Source organism: Cyphomyrmex costatus, unplaced genomic scaffold, assembly GCF_001594065.2.
Source record: "Cyphomyrmex costatus isolate MS0001 unplaced genomic scaffold, Ccosl1.0 scaffold154, whole genome shotgun sequence".
Classification (NCBI taxonomy): Eukaryota; Metazoa; Arthropoda; class Insecta; order Hymenoptera; family Formicidae; genus Cyphomyrmex; species Cyphomyrmex costatus.
In genome coordinates this window covers 171,467-190,639 of record NW_017275544.1, presented here as the reverse complement: position 1 = coordinate 190,639, position 19,173 = coordinate 171,467, and the positions used below count along the sequence as shown (strand labels likewise).

The 19,173-nt window shown below is 34.3% G+C and overlaps 2 protein-coding genes and 1 non-coding gene across 3 annotated transcripts in view; 1 reads left to right on the top strand and 2 right to left on the bottom strand.

Annotated features, from left to right (window-relative positions):
- LOC108783512 (uncharacterized) overlaps positions 1-4,180 on the bottom strand; it is a 19,676-nt gene extending 15,496 nt beyond the window's left edge. The window contains exons 1-2 of the mRNA XM_018552088.1: positions 4,133-4,180; positions 1,775-1,834 (exon numbers count right to left, since the gene is read on the bottom strand). Of these exons, the coding sequence (XP_018407590.1) occupies positions 1,775-1,834; positions 4,133-4,172 (100 nt within the window). The 5' untranslated portion in view covers positions 4,173-4,180. The remainder of the gene's footprint in view (positions 1-1,774; positions 1,835-4,132) is intronic.
- On the bottom strand, positions 3,897-3,969 carry TRNAK-UUU (transfer RNA lysine (anticodon UUU)). The gene has a single exon. It is a non-coding gene; the product is annotated as a tRNA-Lys (tRNA).
- Positions 4,181-15,282: 11,102 nt separating the features above from the next.
- Positions 15,283-18,246, top strand: LOC108783526 (solute carrier family 25 member 44). Its single transcript, XM_018552111.1, has 5 exons — positions 15,283-15,440; positions 16,320-16,623; positions 17,106-17,413; positions 17,493-17,679; positions 17,821-18,246. The coding sequence occupies exons 2-5, from the start codon at positions 16,449-16,451 to the stop codon at positions 18,138-18,140; spliced, it is 990 nt and encodes a 329-aa protein (XP_018407613.1). The 5' UTR covers positions 15,283-15,440; positions 16,320-16,448; the 3' UTR covers positions 18,141-18,246.
- Positions 18,247-19,173: the final 927 nt, after the last annotated feature.

Sequence of the window (19,173 nt, the reverse complement as noted above, 5' to 3'; positions counted from 1 at the left end):
CTCTCTCTCTCTCTCTCTCTCTCTCTCTCTCTCTCTCTCTCTCTCTCTCTGTTCCATTTCTCCTGGATGTTTAGTTCGATTCGGGTCTTTTATTTTTAAGAGCAGTTTGCCGCAGGACATCGGTCGAAGAGACGCAATTCGAAAAGTGTGTCTTCGACACGGAAAGAAAAGTCTAATATAATAGTTACCATATGTATTTTGTTATTTTAATCGTTTATCGTATTAGTGCAATATTTATAAAGGACTACCATAAATATAATAATAACAGCCAATCGTTTGGTTAATAATTAAAAAAAAATGCATAATGACAGACGTTATACAACCTCAAGTCGAAGGCATACGTTAGTAGAAGCAACACTAAAAACCCTCAATAATTAGATAAGTAAGATAATATTAAAAAACAAAATAAAACAAGTCTATATAATTGCATTTTATATATTAATCAAATATTTGATTGAAATTATTTCCTCAAGTTTTTTAGTAAACTATGCAGCAATACTACTATTTAATCTTCATTATTGTTACTAAATCTCTTTTAATATATATTATATGTTTGAATAGGAGTTTTAAAATAGAGATCTTCAAATTAAAGATTGAACATCATTGTTTTGCTATATTTTTCCGGACTTACGATAGAATAAGATAAAATATGCATCAGTTCCATTTTACCTTAACTTTCCGAAGCTAATTTGGACTCATTTAATTATAAATCTCTTTAGCTCTCAAAAATGTCAAATAATTCGATTTTCTTTAAATGTTTATCTATAAATTTGGATTAGCTTTATTAATAAAATATACTTAATATTATAGTATTCATTTTTTTTTATATAAATTATGTCATTTTGATTCCTTGAATTAATTAATGTAAATGGTCTTACAGACCCGTACAGAACGTTAGAGGTAACTGTATAGGTTTTGCCAGTTCTGCAACGTTAAGCAGATCCTTAAAAAATGACGGATCAAATGTACGTATCTAATTTCGTACTTTCTAGTTTAGACTATAGATGTATCCTCTAATCAGAGTTTGGAGAAGAAGCGTGTTTTATATTCTCTTGTCAAAATCACGCGAGAAAGAAATACATACGTTCACTATTTCTTCCTCTTTCTTTCCTATTTCTTATCTCTTCCTCTCTCAAAAGTTGTCAAAACTTAAAACATAGCGGGCAATCAAAAGTAGCTGTTTTGTGTCTTGACTTCGATTAACGAATCTCTAGTCTAGACTGAGGTGGCCATGAACAATTTTATTAAGATAAGAATGAGAAAGGAAGATATACACACACATACATACACACATGTATAGTCTCCTTTTAAATATATTCTCTCATTCTAACAAGTTATATTACATATCTTACTCGTTTTAATTTACTGAAGTTGACAAAAACGACGAGTTAATCAAAAGTTTATCTCGTGGCCAGGCTCTGATATGAGATCTCTACATCTCTAGTCTAGACCTTCAGACAGCGCGTGCAATAACAGACTTTCCAACCAATTTCGAAGCCGAATCGCGACGCGCGAAACACTTCCGCGCACTATACACGATTTCAACGGTGATTTCAGCGGAGATTGACATTCTGCAATCCTGTTCCGCGGATTCCAATCTCGGATTTATTTATCCGAGCGAATTATCAGAAATCGCCGCCGTATCGACGTGACGCGACACGACTAATACGCGCTATCTTTCCGCAATAATCAATAGGATTGAACGACAGGTATACAGTTGACGGTTTGTGGAAACGCTTACGAACAGAGTGAACAGATGAAGACAGACTCTTACTCGACATCTGGTGAAACTCGGGCACGTATTGCTCGCTGTCCTCGGTTTCGGAGCTGCTACCTGCGCAAAGGAAACGTCACGTTAGTACAATTTGCTATCAATTGAACACATGTTTATTCTGCAGATAGAAGATATTTAAAAAAATTCTAAAGCAGACTGACATGAGTCATATCGAAACATCCCACGTTAGTATTGTAATTTAAACATATACATTTCAATATTAAATTAGGATCAAAGTTTGTAACACTATTTATATTATATCTAGAATGTTTTTTTCTTAAAATTGCAAAAAATTTCAGTTTTAAGAATCTGTTTCTTTGAATTGTGTAATGATTTTTAACGGAGTTATGAGCAATCGAAGTTAAAATGTGTGTGTGTGTGTGCTCTTTTCTTAATTTAATCAATTATAACTTAGCAACCAATTTTAAAAACATTTTTTAAATACAACTTTGTAGGGAAAATTTTATACTTTTATGTTTAGAAAGTCAAAAATTTTTAAGTCAATAAAAGCCCCATAAAGTGAGAAGAAAATATTTTATCAGCTGTAGTTTTCTACAGTTTTTTTTTAAAGTTTTTCTAAAAGTTATCCAACTTATAGTAACTTGAAAGATATAAACCATTTAAAATTACATATACTTTGACATATGCAAAACTGTAAAATAAAAATGGTTAGAGAAAAAATATATTTCAATATCTCATAGTTTACATTCTAAACAACAAAAAAAAGTTTGGTTGTCCAATTAATTTACTGAGTAAACTGAAACATTTTTTTTTATAATGCATAAATGAGTATAAATTGAAAATTTATTACATTTATTTCAAATGATGCACTTTATCAATGATATTGCGTTACAAAAGGTTATAACTAATTAGATAAAACATATTTTCGAATTTTTATTTAAATATTTTTGAATTTTATATTTATTAAATTTTATTATTATTTATATTATTCTCTCTCAACGCAAATCGTTTCAGTTTTAATTTTTTTAATAGTTCGTGAAATATTTAAAATATAAACAAAAATTGATTAAAAATAAAGTAAAAATTTTTAGCTATAAAATCAGTTATACTCTACACACGATGTGTTTTTCGTTTCCGAATTTCTAAAATTTCTTGTTAGGGGAATTATAGAAATGAAAGCTGGCAATGCACAAAATTACTCTTCTAGTTGTCAAAGTTTCTTTAGTAAAAGAATGTAGATAATTATTTAGAGAAAGAGAGAGAGAGAGAGAGAGAGAGAGGGGGGGGGAGGTATTTCTAATATTTTAAAGAAAAAAAGGTAAGAACACGGAGGATTCTATCATGTGTATTAGAGGTTATTATTCATTTGTAATAAATTTGCAGCTAAAATTTTACAATTTGTGAAACTTCTATCATGCTCTCTCTCTCTCTCTCTCTCTCTCTCTCTCTCTCTCTCTCTCTCTCTCTCTCTCCTCGCCAATCCTTTACATCTCATGATTACTTCTTCTGTTAGTCTTAATCATTTTTCACAAAAAAGATTCTGCTCGAAAATATCGAGCTTCCGTCCCGCGGGTAAAATCATCCCCCCCTTTGATCATCCGTTACATTCCGTCCATCGCGTATTACATAGCAGTTGGGCATGGTAATTAAAATTAATGTTCCGAGTGAATAGTGGCTGCACGTAATTATCTTTGCTGAGCGGCTTAGGAGTTTAATTTCATGCTACATCTCTAAATTCTAAAAATCAATACTGAGATTTCGCGGCTTTAATAACAATCTGATTCTTGATAAATGTTATGAAGTCCATTTAGCGTTATTTTTAGATCTATATTTAGCTAAATTGTTAGATACTTGAACAAAACCGTTCTTTCCGTCAATGAAATTATATTATAACAATAAAATTTCACTTAATGTTTTTTAGACTTATATGTTAGTATTTTTCGATCATCGACAAAACAAAGTTTCATGTAAATGCTAATTTCTTTGTTAATGCCATTAATTATTAATTAATATAAAACTTCATTATACCTTAATTCTTATTAGTTCAATAAATGGACATTTATCTTATATTTGTTATGTATATTAATTAAAACTTAATCTTTCGTAAAGATATCATTTTTAGATTATGAACATTTCCGGGATGAAAAAACAAAAAAAAAATCGCCCGAACAGGGACTCGAACCCTGGACCCTCAGATTAAAAGTCTGATGCTCTACCGACTGAGCTATCCGGGCTAATGGTTTCGGGAGACTTAAGCCTCTATTAAACTCGAATGCATAACATGCACAATAGACAATTACATTATTCCAATATTATTATAATTAATTAACTGTGAAGCATTTTTTATAAAATATTCGTGTATCAAGAAAATAAAATTTTTAACTGAAGCACACTCACCATCTTGCAACCAGGTTTCTTGCCTGTAGCCTTGCGGCATGTACAACTCGCTTCCTGTAACCAGAGTTAATTTTTTATAACAACACGTATAAATTGATCGTGCTATTGATCGCGAGATAAAGCAAATAATGCGTGGGGAGGACGTAGATACATTTATATGCGTGGAGCAGATGTATGTATGTCGAGTGGTGTTTGCTGTAGATTGACACGTGATGCCCTTCCGTTATTTTTGATTAGTTGTATTATTGATATGCGTATTTATGCGATACGTTCGATATAAAAAGTAGACAGACGGTTCTTCGATATCTAACATCGGCCGAAATACCCACTTCCGTGATGGAAAGAAACGCGTCAGTCCGAATCTGAGATCAGCGAAGTCCATGCCGAGGACAAAGGGAGGCGAGAAGACCGCGAATGAATCAGAGGCAAAAACAAACCCTTCCGCGTGAACGGGCGCATAAGAATGTTGCCGTGGTGTACTGGGGTGCGTTTAATGGGCCTCCAGGATTCGCCATGGGTAGCCACTCGGCGGTAACCTCGTTTCGTTCCATGACAGAATCCCGTCCGACGCGAATCGAATCTACTTACGTCACAGCTCATTGCTCGGCTATAACGATACTCTCCGCCGCAAAGACTTCTTCCGAGTGTTCGCAGTGTCTTTGGATATCGCACTAAATCCCTGTCGCTCACGACAAATTTACGATCGCGAAGATTACACGTATCAACTACGTGCTCCGCAAGGAGAAAACGGTTTTGTTGAAGTATGTAGATAAAAATTAAATCTGAAAATAATTACGTTGGACCATCAAAATAATTATGCAGAACGCTCGAGCATAACTGTCGCAAAAATTTTAACATTATATACGGTAAAATAATTTTATATAAAATTACGATGGGGTTATGGTGAGTAATTTTGCACGGATCGTAGTTTTTCTAAAATAACTAAAAATCTCCTACACAGCATAAAAATTGCAGTAACACTGCTGCAACATTGCAGTAATATTGCAGTGTTCTTGCTGCAAGTTTCATGCTGTATGGAAATTTAGCTATAATAGAATACTTTTTTATTGAATTATTAAAATAAATGTGGAAGATGTTTAATTGGTTTCTAGAAAAACATCTTGCGGCATTGCTAATCATTATTTATGCATATAAGTGTCATGTTACAAAAAAATTCTTTTCTATAATAATTGAACAATTTGCAAAAGTAAATTTATAGTTAAGTTTATAGAGAAGTATTTAGGTAATAATTACTTAAATTATAATAATGTAAAGTATACTACTAACGAATTACGTACAATTTTTCTTAAGCTATGTTATTAAACATGTAAAACATAAATACAATGTTTGTGACATATCATTACGTTTTATAATATTACAAAAATTTATGTACATTTACATAAAAATTATAAAATATATTATTAATAAATATATTATTGTTATTGCGATTTTTTGTTTAAAGACGCCTCCAATGATACGGCCAACAAATTCCAGCATTAGTAAATATCATACATACACATGATATATATACTTATAATTATCTGTATTGAATGTAGGTCAATATTTAACGAATGTGTGCAAAGTTGGCGTATACATTAGCAATATCATCTAGAAATTCCTTAATATAAAGGTATAACATTTAGACATGCAATTAAAGGTAAAAGTTTTTTTGTTAATTTTTACAAAAACTCACTATTTTATATGTATTTCTACTATAAATTATGTAATTTAATTTACGTATTCTTTTACAGTATAGCAATCATTTTGCGCATCCACATAATTATTTTGATGGCTCTCATCATAATTATTTTCAAATCTGTACCTGGCTTAACTTTTTATACATATACTTTAGCTTCTTTTCTTACGAATACGGCGTTAAAAATTTTTCACAGTTTTACTATTATTTTATATTATAATTCCAATACAAGCGATATTCGAGTCTAATTAAATTCTGTAATCGGAAACATTTGTCATAGAGGCGGAAAAGTCGTTACAATGCCGTTTCCAGATACGCGGAATGTGAAAAAGACGGACGAGAGCGAGATAGACATGAGAGGGGTAGAAGAGGGAAAGAAAAAGAGAGAAAGCGGGGAGCGATCAGCGGTACTTTCAACCATCGCGGCGGCGTTTCAATATTTCTGAATCGTCGTGTCGAAAAGTGGATCGAGCCGGTGCAGGGAGGGGACGTAACGCGATTATGATAGAGAAATTGCGGCATTATAGGCAGTGATTGAGTTAGGTGGAGGTGGTCCATCCCGAGCGAGCGGTGGCTTCACGCCGTGGCGTGCCAATGCTAGATATAAAGTGTCAATCACTGCAGCCAGACGCTGGCTGGGGTCGTTCGGCGATTCTCCACGGCGGAGATATTAAGGAGGGGGTTGTGGGGGGTTCCACTGTGAGGACACCCCAGGGAAGTCTTTGCGGTGATAACACGTCACTTATTGAATCTCGTATCAGGGAATTGATGTCACGTTTCTAGGTCAAGGCTAGGACACTCGCCTGGAAGAAGAGACTCTCGTCGCAAAAGAGGATGAAATTATCATGGCGCGAATTACTTCGTCTCATCGCGAAAACATCTCTCGTTCTAAAATGTAAATCTCAATTGAGTAGCTTATGTGCAAAAACAGCTGTATCTAAAAATATATATAAAAATTAGATATTGAAACCTTTGGATTCCTTAATGTGATTCTACACGATTAGAATAATGCTGATCAGTATATATATTGAATCATTAATACTGACAGTAGGTATTGATGTTTTTAGTAAATTTATATTATTGACAATATATTTTACTTTAGTTTTACGTATATCATTTGTTGACTGTGACATATTGTGATATGGATCCTAATAATACTAATGCTCCTGAATTAATATTGTCAGTATTTGTTAATACTGACAGTATTGGATCATCGTGTAAGGTCACCTTTAGAACAGAGTTTTTTTTTAATATGATGAAACAGTTACAAATACTATTAAATCGAGAGAGATCTACAATTGTAAAAGAAGATAAATTATCTTTACTGTTTGTAAAGAGAAAAATGAAGATATAAATATAATTCCCCAAATCCCTACTGTTGCAGGTGCAGTTATATTTATTAATCATATATAATATAAAATGGCAAAAACATTTTGTTCCAAAATAGCTAAAATTCTTCCTCCAGCATCAGTCGACTGTACTCTATTTTAATAAAAATTGTATATATTTCTCATGCCATATTATACACGTTTTTTAACTAAACAATGAAATTTCTTTTTAATTAAAAAAATTTTATTCATAACTTCGATGAGAAAAATTAACAAGTTTTTTTGTTTTTCACAAAAAAAGTTTCAAATGGAGATAACGACTTTTGCCATAAACTACTTAGACTGAGAAAATTTTAAAGTAGAAGATGTTATCATTGATATTATCGGCAATATCGTTATCGGTACCATCATTGAGTAGAGAAATTGAAGAATCAAGATATCATCAGATTGTACGAATCGATGCTAAGAAAATATTTGCGTCGATTACTGAAAGCTTTCGTATCATACAATATTTTTGGCGCCGAAAGGCGAAAACGCAACTGCGTTGAGTAAAATGTCGGCCAGTTATTTAGGAAATGTTGTTGGGTCGAGTAATTGGCAAGAGGTACTCCGAACAGATTGTCTCGGGCGATGTCACACGATGCAACCGCGTCTCTCGTCGCGACCTTTGGAAAATAATGTCGTCGTTGATGCGACTATATAAAGATATCGACTCGACTGCCTGCGAGTGACAGGCTCTCTTCGGGGGGTATAGCTCACCCTCCGCCTCTCTTCTTGCCAGCGTTTCGTTTCGGGGTACACGTCCCCGCACGTGTTCCTAAACGTGCCCTTTCCTATGTGTGCGCTTCTCCTTTCGCGGTCGACGGTCTTCGTGTATCGAAAAGCCTCACCCGATGGAAACGCGACGTCTCCGAGCCGCGACGATATCAAAGAGCTTCAAAGTCGAACGGGGGATTCGAAGAATCGACCGGTCTCTGCTCCTCGCTCACCTTTTCCCTTGATTACACCCTCGCAAACTCGTTAAGAACGTCAAGTTAAAATGTTAAAAAGATTCAGATATTTTTGTGTAGATGCATTTTCTCTCAGAAAATGGAAACATTGAATGACGCGCGTAGAAAATTTCCTGCGGATTCATGTGAACATTCTTCTTTAATCATACGCATTTCAATTGAAAAACGCGATCATCAAGCCGAAGAGGCCTTCATTAAATGAAAATTCCACTTACCAGTGTGCAGCTTTTCATTATTTGCGGTTTGAGACACTGGGTAGTTACCGGGACAATATTCACCGGCTACCGTCTGAAGCGGCTCGGGCAATCTGCCAAATCCGTTTCCGGGCTAGAAACACAGAAAAAAGAAACATGGATTACCACAAGATACAGAGACATAATAATATCCTAATGTTTCCTTTGAGAAATATGATTGCAGATAATCGCCAAATAACCTGACATATTGTTTCCTTACTTTAAAGGTAACACAATATTCAAAAAATGAAGTTTTCTAGAAAAGGGAAAAATCTATTTTTTAATACGATAAAAAATTATTGACTAATCAAATAATATCGACAAAAAGAATATAGCCTAACATGATTATATCATTTCCGTTTCATATTTCTTTAATTCGGAAATAGTCATGTTTATTTAACTCATTCAAAGACCCAAAAATCGCGACTTTTTTCATTGTGTCCGTTTGAGAGAAGTAAAGACGCGATATTTGTTTGTCTAGTTTGTTCCGATATTATGCAATAAATACTGGACGAATGTGAAAGAGAATGCAAGTGATTTCAGAGAGTGATTGCGAGACTCTCAATATAGGAGCGCGAAAGACACAGTGAGAAATAGAGGATGAAGGGTAAGAGAAGGGCAAGAGGAAGACATCCGGTGAACGATTGGACGGTTTCCTCCTTGCGGGGCAATCTAGTGGTAAACTCAGTTACCGGTTTTGGGAATTTCGATAACGCAGACGTTGCCTTTGATTCCGTAAAAATTTGACTAAAGACTATGGGAGCGCAAACTATCGTCGCGGTAAAAAAATCTCGCGCAAAAAAGTATACTAATCGAAAAACGTCACGTAGGAGATTAAGTTCATAAAATGATAAAACGATTAAAATGTTAAACTGTCCCGAAAATGCTATATACAATGTATAATTTCCCATGTTGGGGATATTTCTGATAGAAAGTATATTGATATTAACGAGCATCCGGCGGAGAGTCACGCTGCTCAAAGTTTCATTATTTGTTCATAATTTCTCCTCGAGATTTTCCTTTGATCGCAATTAATCGTCGTCCGCAATTAGTTGCCGCGATGGCACGGCGCCTGTAATCCGTGCGCTTCAACATAAATTTTAATTACATTCACTAATACCGCCTTAAATGTTTAATACGCCTGTCAATCCATTATGTATTATATATATTTACGGACGCAAAAACGATTCGCGAGACGCGTAGAGTACATTAATTGCACACGAAATAAGCGCTAATATTCTGCATGCATTAATTTAATAAAATAAAAATATTTGCATAACCATAATTATTTTATTATGCAATTACAGTCACGAGTACTAAAAACATCTTTCTTTCAGTTTGATCTTTCAACACCGGTGTTTTTTTGTCGAGTAGGATTTAACAGCGGATTGATCAGGCAATGACGCGTAAATGAAAGGCACAAACACGAGAACGCGTACCATTTGATGTCTCGGTGGCCTTTCCCAGCGGATGTCGTTTTAGACGAACGCGCGTGGAACACATTCGGCACGCGAGTTTATATATGCGCGCATCTATGCCTCTCGTGAAAACGAGATACCCACGACGGATCGAGGGAACGCCCCGTCGTTCGCGACGAGGTTACAGGGGTCTTGGCGCGGCACCCCAAATCCACGTTCTCCCTCGTAGTAATTGTGCACTTCGGTTCGGTTTATAATAAAGTCATCGAGAGCGGACGACACGTCGTCAAACTGTGTCCCTTTCGTGATCACTCGACGGATTAGGAAGCTATATTTTGGAGATGAAGTATTGAGACAGTGATAAGTGGTTGCTAAAGAGTGACTTTGATAGGGAGAGATTAAAGATACGTTCTGGATTCTGTAATTCAAACAGAAAACTGGTAAACATGCATGAAATCTACACTACAGACATTTTAATATATGTAATCATAATGATATATTATAATATAAATTATATATATATCGTTATAATGTTAGTAATAATAACTATACATAATTGATGACTATTATTATTATTACTATATATTATTACTGCGGTGAGCAGACTGCGTTTCGAAATCCATCGAAAAAACTGTTGCAGCTTTTAATAAATCGATGTCAGCTTTAGTTGATGAGTGTATATAATTAAAATATATGAGGCGTAAAATTAAAGATAGAATTTTACTCTAACATCTGATGAGAATGAAAAAAAAGTCTAAAGTGGACTCCGAAATGGAAAAATTTTTAACAATCCGCATTTCGTGTGCGTTTCACTTTGACCAGCGGGCAGATAAAAGGCGACCACAATTCTTTCTGCTAATTACGTGTCGATAATGGCAAGGATGGTCAATTTTATCAATCAGAGGCGAGAACTTGGGTTACTTCGCTAGGAAAGTTTCCCTGCTGTCTTCCTACCCTTACGAATCGCGAAGATAATGACAGTGGCGAACACTGAAAGGCGGACAATGCTCGGTGAGAGGGACAGTGGAAGAGATTTCGAGATTAAAGAAACTCGTCGCACTGTATCCAAGTTTATCAGCTAATTGCGTCCCACAACGCATTGCAAAGATCGCGCTGGAAGAAATTTTTATAAGCAACATCTTTTTACATCAATCTCAAGTGCCGGTTTAACTATATAAGTATAGCACTCGAAAAACATAATATATAAAAATATCACTTCTAATGTATCATTTATTTTATTATAAGAATAATAGCATCAAGATGATCGTGCAAGAACACGGTATCGTTACTTGGTTTTATCCTCCAGAATTGACGATGGGTTTATACTCAATTATAAATCTTTTTGTCAAAAATGTCAAATAATTTAATTCTCTTTATGTTACTTTCGCAAATTTGAATTATTCTTATTAAAATATATTTAGTATTAATTTTTTATTCAAGTTATATCACTTGATCGAGTTATGCTTTTATGAAATTAACCCTCCGCAGACTATTCTGTACCTCATCACTTATAATTAGTCAGATCATTTAGGTCATTGAGGGATGATTATATTTTTTAAAAGATTATTCTGAAAAACTCCTGGTACATACATTCAACCTTTTTAGGAATATTATGTTTACAATTATATAATACAAAACAGTTCTTACTTTTCGGTTCGAATTTGAGACAAAATCGACAAAATGATTCAAAGTCAAAAACAGTCTTTTAAATCTTCAAACTCCCATGGATTAGTTAGTACTTTCTAATTAACATAAATTAAATGAATTGTCTTACGGATCAGTAACCGTTAAGATCTTGACTTGAACTTCGGAGAGAATTAATACGTTAATATCAAACCCATCGAGAAGAATGAGGTGATGGGCTAAACAATCAGCAAATAAACAAGCCAGCACGGGTAATTTCGCACACGCCCCGTCCCCGAGAAGGCCAAACCCTAATCATGGGAAACTCGAGTGGTGACATATGCTGTCTCTCGCGGCAGTCAATTAAACGGCGCCCGGCGTCGATTCGACGGTGAGGCAGGACCCGCGTGTGTGGGAATCGGCCGATTTTTAGAGTCAACAAACATAAATCAAGTACTCGCCAAGTCATCCCCTCTCCCGTGTCCCTATCCATTGACCACCCGCGGGTCCCGCGCGCAACGTGTCGTCACGGTGGTGGCACGCACGCACGCGAGGAGTAACGGCGACAATTACGTGTTTAGAGGACACAAAAGGGGTGGCACCCGTGGGACGAGTCATCGGAGCGTGGAGGCGCGTGCCGCGGCAATTCGCCACCCGACCGAGCGATCATCTCTCGAGTGGCCGCATTGTACGCGCGATGACCCTGGATCTCGTGCCACTCGCCGAGGACTCTATTGTGTCGGCCCCGAGGAAGTCGGATATCCGTATCAAACGGAGCGGCTCTTAATGTGGCGGTGTTTAATGGGTCTTATAAACACCTTCGCGACCGGCAACGTTTTGACGTTACATCTTCTTGGACGCTATTTAATGTAACGTTTGTCGTTTCACGAATTTAGGTCGTCAAAAATAAAAGCGAAGAGAAGCAGCCGAATTTACTTGCAAGCTCGCGGGATAAATATAATAGATTGTGATCTAGCCCCTCTATCTTTTCGCTTTATTTTTATAACATTTCTGAACATGAAATAATTTCTTTTCTTTTTACTATATTCTATCTTATCTAGTGAGATAATCATAATCAGTGTTATATTGCGATAAAAAATAAGTGTTATTGCCTAGAAATAAATCTACGAATAAAGATTATCATTTACACATTTCTTTTCTCAAATAGGATCACGTAACTTTTTTATTACCTAACTAATCTGAATTAAAACAAAAATAGAGAAAATTTTTAATGTAACTTATTTTGACATATAAGTTTGTTTGATTTTTTAGGGTGGAATAAAACAATTTTATATATTCTAATTTTTTTTAATTTTAAGAAATAGATCTGATAAAGCAAAATTTCAATTTTTTATATCTTAAATTTCCTTTTTAAATTGCGGTACAATAATTTTTAATGGAATTATAAGCAATCAAAGTTAGAATGCTTTTTTACTTAATCCGCGAGTAACTAGGTAATAAAAATAATATAAAGAATATTTTTTTAAATCAATTTTGAGAAAAATCTTTGAGCTTTCACGTCAAATAGTTAAAAATTCTTTTTAAGCAAATTTTTTTTAGTTATGTGACAAGCCCACAAATTGAAAAAAAATTTATTTTTTTGACTCATAGTGTTATAAAGATAATCAAAGTCATACATACATTTAAAAAATATGTATATAGTAACCTCTCTTTTAAAGAAGAGATTTCAAGTTTTAAATCCTTTTCTTATTTTTAAATTTTGTCTTCAAAACCGAACGAACTTTATTGCTAATCCAATATCATCTATAAGTTTATCCTGCTTATTTATCTCTTCATGCGTACAAGATTAAATTAATCAAATATTAGAAATTCACCTAATTTTCTGAGATGTTAATCTTTAAATTAAAAAATACAATTTCTTCAATTAATGAAAATCGTAATAAATTAATTGCGTATACATATTATTAACGAGTATTTTTCAGATATAATATAAATCAATCAAATATTACAAATTCAATGATTTTTTTAAAATGCTATTTTTCAAATAACAAATCTCCTTATCAATTAATAAAGATTATGATAAACACGATAAGTACATATTATTAAGTTTTGTAAATTTAATGCGAATCAACCAATTACAAAATTATTTTTTTAAAGGGATATTACATAATCCTTTAATTAAAAAATACTGCTTTTTATGTAATAAAAATCACAAAATCTTTATAAATTCAATTCTATCCTTCAAGTTAATAACAAATAAATTTTCAGTTACTTACTAAGCCCGCCAATTCTGTCGTCGCGGCAGGCACCTCCTGATCGGCAAGATTCATCATAACTTCGCAATTCGTCGTTTCGTCTTCCGATCAATCGTTATCGAGCCGAAAATTCCTCACTGTGGACAAACAGGAGCACCAATTTGAAATTGCAAAAAAACGCGCGACACGGGTCTCGTCAATCAGTGTTACAACGCGAAGATCGAAGATAGCACTGAATCGGGTGATTTGATCTCAACGCGAACAGAGGGGTGAGCCACCCTCACGGCCGGGGGTTGTCTCCGGGTTCCAGTGTACGCCCCCAATGTGACGTAGACTCAGTCCTGCGCGTATTTCACCTCCTTGTCGGCCACTACCTAACCGGGCTCTGGGCGGAGCCTGAAACTCATTGGCGACACACGAGCTCGATGATCAACGAAGGGATGATGCTACGAACCTTCACGCGAGAGAGGACCACGGTTCTCTCAGCTCGAGCTTCGAGCAAATTCGATTCGATCGCCATCGAGATATTTGTGTGCGCGCGAATAGAGATACGTTTTTAATATAACTTTAAATCAACCTGGGCCAATGTGAGTGTTTCAGCGACTCGGACTGGGATAAATCTTAGCTGATCGTACAGCATGGATCGCTAAAGAACGTCCTAAAGACGTTTCCATATCCTCTAAATATCATAATCGGATAAAGGGTGCTGTATGGGCGATAAGAGAAACGTTAATTCTCTTTCTAAACCATACATGATCCATCTTAGAAAATCTTTGAAGATTTAAAGCGATTTTTAGCGAAAATTATTAAACCTACGTCACGATAGATTTTGTGCCAATTAATTAACCCATACAACGATCATTCAAACAGTATTGCAGCAACATTGCTATTATATATTTCAGCAACATTGCAATATTTTTGCAAGCTTCTTGTGCTGTATGGAAATAACGTATACATATAATATATCTATAATTATATATTATAGTAAGATATATGTATAATACATAAAAATAATATGCATAATTTTTTGTTTCATATTAATTCAGTCGATAAATTTCGAGGCTATAATTAAAAGAAAGCTAAAAATAATTCATCGATTTATTTTTAAGATAATAAAATTTGAATTTGTCTCAATAAAATGAGTATAATTTCAAAATTAAGCAATATCATTCAGCACAAAAGCTTGTGGTAATATTGCTGCAATATTTGTAATTTTACTACAATGTTACTGAAATGATCTATGCTGTATGGAATTTTTTTAACATATTACATTAAATTTTTTGCTCGAAGGGGGGATTATTTGGATTTTACTTCAATATTATTCGTAGAGAAATCATTATTGTCGAGATTTCGTCGAGACAAAAGATGCTTTCATTTTTTTATATTCGGCGTGTGTGTGATTACAATATTTATTGATGATAATAGATGCTACCGCTTTGTACATTCACAGATAATAAGTTACACCGAGTAACATCCAGGATTTTCGTTCAGATGTCACTACTAAGAAGAAATACACGAGTGCCAAACTGAGCGCGTGCGCGACAACCTTGCCGAGTGGATGGCCTATAATTTTCCATAGATTTTGCTGTAATTTCGTAATCACGAGATATTGTGAATGAAAATGAATTTGCGTTAAAGAGTACACAAGTGCGTGCGTAATACGCAATAATACGACTGATAATGTCGATTATTCTGTAAACATCGAAGATTTTCTTCCGAAAGTACATAGACGAACATTTAGGAGATTTTGGAGTAAATCATCTTCAGTAGTACATTACATCATTGTAAGTAAAGATGGATTTTTTGTGAATGACTTACAGATTTTTCTGCATAATTGCTTCATCAATAACAATGCTGATATTTTTACATTATGTTATAATAGTATGTTAATTAAAATTGATAGTAACTGCTGATTTACTTATCTCTATAGTTGCTCCAATTTCTTAGATATGAACATCTGACATGCACCGCTATTGACAAGAATTCAAAAAGATTGCTTAACAAATTTCTCATAGAGAGAAAAGTAATACAAATTATACTCTCATATTTTGGAGCAAAGGAGAGACTTTCGGAGTAACGAATTGCTCCAATATTGTAGTATTATATTTTATTCATAATTATTATGCCTTGAATGTTGACGAATTTCTTTTACTGCTAAAATCTCATTGTTTTACGCATAATTAATTAAATTCGATTAAATTTCTTGCGAAAATTGTGTTTAGTTGTGTATTTTATTGTCGAATAAATCAACTCCGAAATGATGTTTTGACATTTTGCAATTAATAACATAAGCACAACCCGTTAAAGACATATTTCGGAATAATAGCAGAAAAATGTCTTTCATCTATAGCGTTAAAATTAAAATTCAATTATATAGTATTATACGTACATTACACAAATGATACGAATATGTAACTCAAGAAGCCTTTGAGGTTAGGCTAACCTCAAAAAGATCTTATGACTACTAAACTAAGTTAACTTTCTGATATTTCATAGACTTGTTTCTTATTACTGCACTATTATTACTGCATAAAAACTTTTCTTCTCACTTTCGTCAAATTTCAAATATATACCAATTTAATTTTGAGTCTGTTCTTTGTCGATGAATTCCTAATTCTGACTTTGTCCTAATTATTAATAACTACAAATGTGTAAACTTACAGGATTTTGAACGTTACTGCTTATAACACACCGATGAGATATGCGGCATCAAGTTAGGCCAAATCCTCGGCGAATCTCTGTGTTTGATCCGTCTGTCGCTACGAGCTACAATATCTGTCCATATTCGAGAGATGTCTACAGTAGAGGCAACACCGTTTATCCGCACCATCGAGTGGGATATGATGGACAAGACCAAATTCTTCCCGCTCAGCATGCTGTCCTCGTTCTCGGTCAGGTGTTGCCTGTATCCCCTGACAGTGATCAAGACTCGCCTTCAAGTGCAAAGACAAAATCACATGTACAATGGTAGCGCAAATTAAACAATAATAAATTAAACTAGATTGAAATGTGAATAATACAAATATAAGTAAATATCATCTAACAATAATATAACATCAATATATTATGATTTCATACTTAACAATATAAATATATATAATTTAACACTGTACATACATATCATAATAGTTACTTTTTGAGAGTGAAATTACAACATCGATGTTATGTTACTGTGGTGTTAACTGAGTAAAAAGCGCCTCGTACGATCGAAGCTGAAGTCTTAGTGTCTAATAATATTTCAATGTAAATTTTAAACAATCTTTTAATAAGTTATATGCGCGCTGATTACTGTCGGGTTTAAAATACAATCATAAACTCTGAAGTTGAAATAATATTAAATTAATCGTAAAAATTAAATAAATTAATTTATATATAAATTAATTTTACAGTAATATATGAGAGTAAATAATTTTTCTTCAAATTTTTATACAATATCTTTTACTCTATAGGTATGATAGATGCGTATAGAAAAATTTATAAAGTGGAAGGTTTCTCAGGCCTTTATCGGGGCTTCTGGATAAGCTCCATTCAAATTGTCTCTGGTGTATTTTACGTATCAACCTATGAGGGAGTACGCCACTTACTCGGACAGGACACACCCCTTGGACGTGTTGATTCCAAGGTCAAAGCGTTGATCGCCGGTGGTGCAGCCAGTTTAGTCGGGCAAACGATAGTCGTTCCTTTCGATGTTCTCAGTCAACATTTAATGGTTCTCGGCATAAATAGCACCAAGCACGGCAGGGTGCACATAGATAAAGTGAGTCAGGAAGTTTCTACAAAATTCACTACACCTTCAACTATTTGCTTGAGGTGCTAACGTTGAATGTTTCTTACAGATGGGAATGAATCCCTTAGGTCTGACTCTTGAACCTGGAAAGACTCGTGCGCAAATCTCCGCGGAAATAATAAGATTGATTTATCAGAGAGATGGTTATCGTGGCTTCTATCGAGGGTACATGGCATCCTTGTGTGCATATGTACCTAACAGCGCTCTTTGGTGGGGATTGTACACGGTTTATCAAGGTAATTATACTTTGTACTTCGTAACAGAGTTGGCAAAATTTTTTGGATAAACTCCATGCCATGGATATGTCCGACCAACTCTACTTCGTGGCCATTAAATAAAAAAGAGTGATAATGCTTTTTATATTTTCTGTTTGGCAGACGAGCTTATAAAGCTACTTCCGAGCTGGTTCTCACACTTGTGTATACAGGCAATGGCGGGTACATTGGGGGGTTTTACAACCACGATCATTACGAATCCCTTGGACATCGTGAGAGCGAGATTACAAGTGCAACGATTAGACAGTATGTTTAGCGCGTTTAGAATACTGTGGATCGAGGAGGGACTGCATATGTTCAGTAAAGGACTCTCTGCGAGACTCGTTCAATCTGCCTGCTTTAGTTTTTCAATAATTCTAGGTTACGAAACTATCAAAAGAGTGAGCATAACCGAAGAGTACAAGAGTTACGTTCGATGGTGAGCTTCACAGACACTACTACATGGTTAAAAATTAATTTTACCCGGATAGAGTTGTATGTGGGTTTCATCCGTGAATTTCTTAAATACGATTGCAACGCGCCTTTCAATGTGTATTACTTTTCAAGAAAAAGGCCATCACAATTTAATCGATACATCATGTTAATGAAGAAATGTAATATCTCTTGTAACTTCTTCTAAAGAAGCTAATCAAAATAATTTTCTTCGGCTATAGAAGTGCTATTAAGTTATGCTAGATTTAAAAGTGTCATCAAAGCTATCTTTCGTTACACGAACAAAAAAGAATAATATAATTGTGTCATCCCGGTCATCTGTTTTGCGTAACTTGCCATAAATCGTGCATCACAGTTTGATATCTCACGTAACCCTGTAGACAAGAGACTTTACATACATTCAGAGAAAAAGACATAGTGGTGGTGACTTAAAGGTGACAAATATACAAGTTTTACATATGGAATTAATCTGAATAAACTATATATTTCATAATTTCGCTATTATAAAATATTTATTTGAGGCACCGGATGCTGCATTTTACATACGCAGAAAATTCACTTAAAAAGAACTGCTCTATCTATGTGATACCTAAATTAGAACGCTTAAGGCCGTTGTGAATTGTAAAAAGAGTTTAAAGAATTTTAAGTTTACAAGATGTGTCTGGGATGTCCATGAGTACCTATACATACTCCTGTAGAATATGTACTAGATGCAAAAAGAGAAAATGATTAAAACTCAAATAAGAATTTATTCAGATGGGCCGAATAGACTAACTCGTAAGAGCCACCATTTTCTCAATTAAAAACAAATATTTATACCATATACCATATATATATTTATTGTACATAAAATATGAAATTTGTATAATTGTCATCTTCATGATTTCCATTATGTTTTTCTTCGTATATAAGTACTATGTACATAACAACTATGTATACTTTGGTGTACATAAAACAATAGTTCCGAATGACAGTAACTAGGCAAGTATTTGTAAATATAATAAGCGCATTTTGTACGCTAGT

Coding starts and splice junctions, on each gene's coding strand:
- LOC108783526 (XM_018552111.1), top strand. CDS start 16,449: ATGTCTACAGTAGAGGCAACACCGTTTATCCGCACCATCGAGTGGGAT. Junction 16,624..17,105: donor ACAAAATCACATGTACAATG/GTAGCGCAAATT, acceptor TTTACTCTATAG/GTATGATAGATGCGTATAGA. Junction 17,414..17,492: donor GCAGGGTGCACATAGATAAA/GTGAGTCAGGAA, acceptor TGTTTCTTACAG/ATGGGAATGAATCCCTTAGG.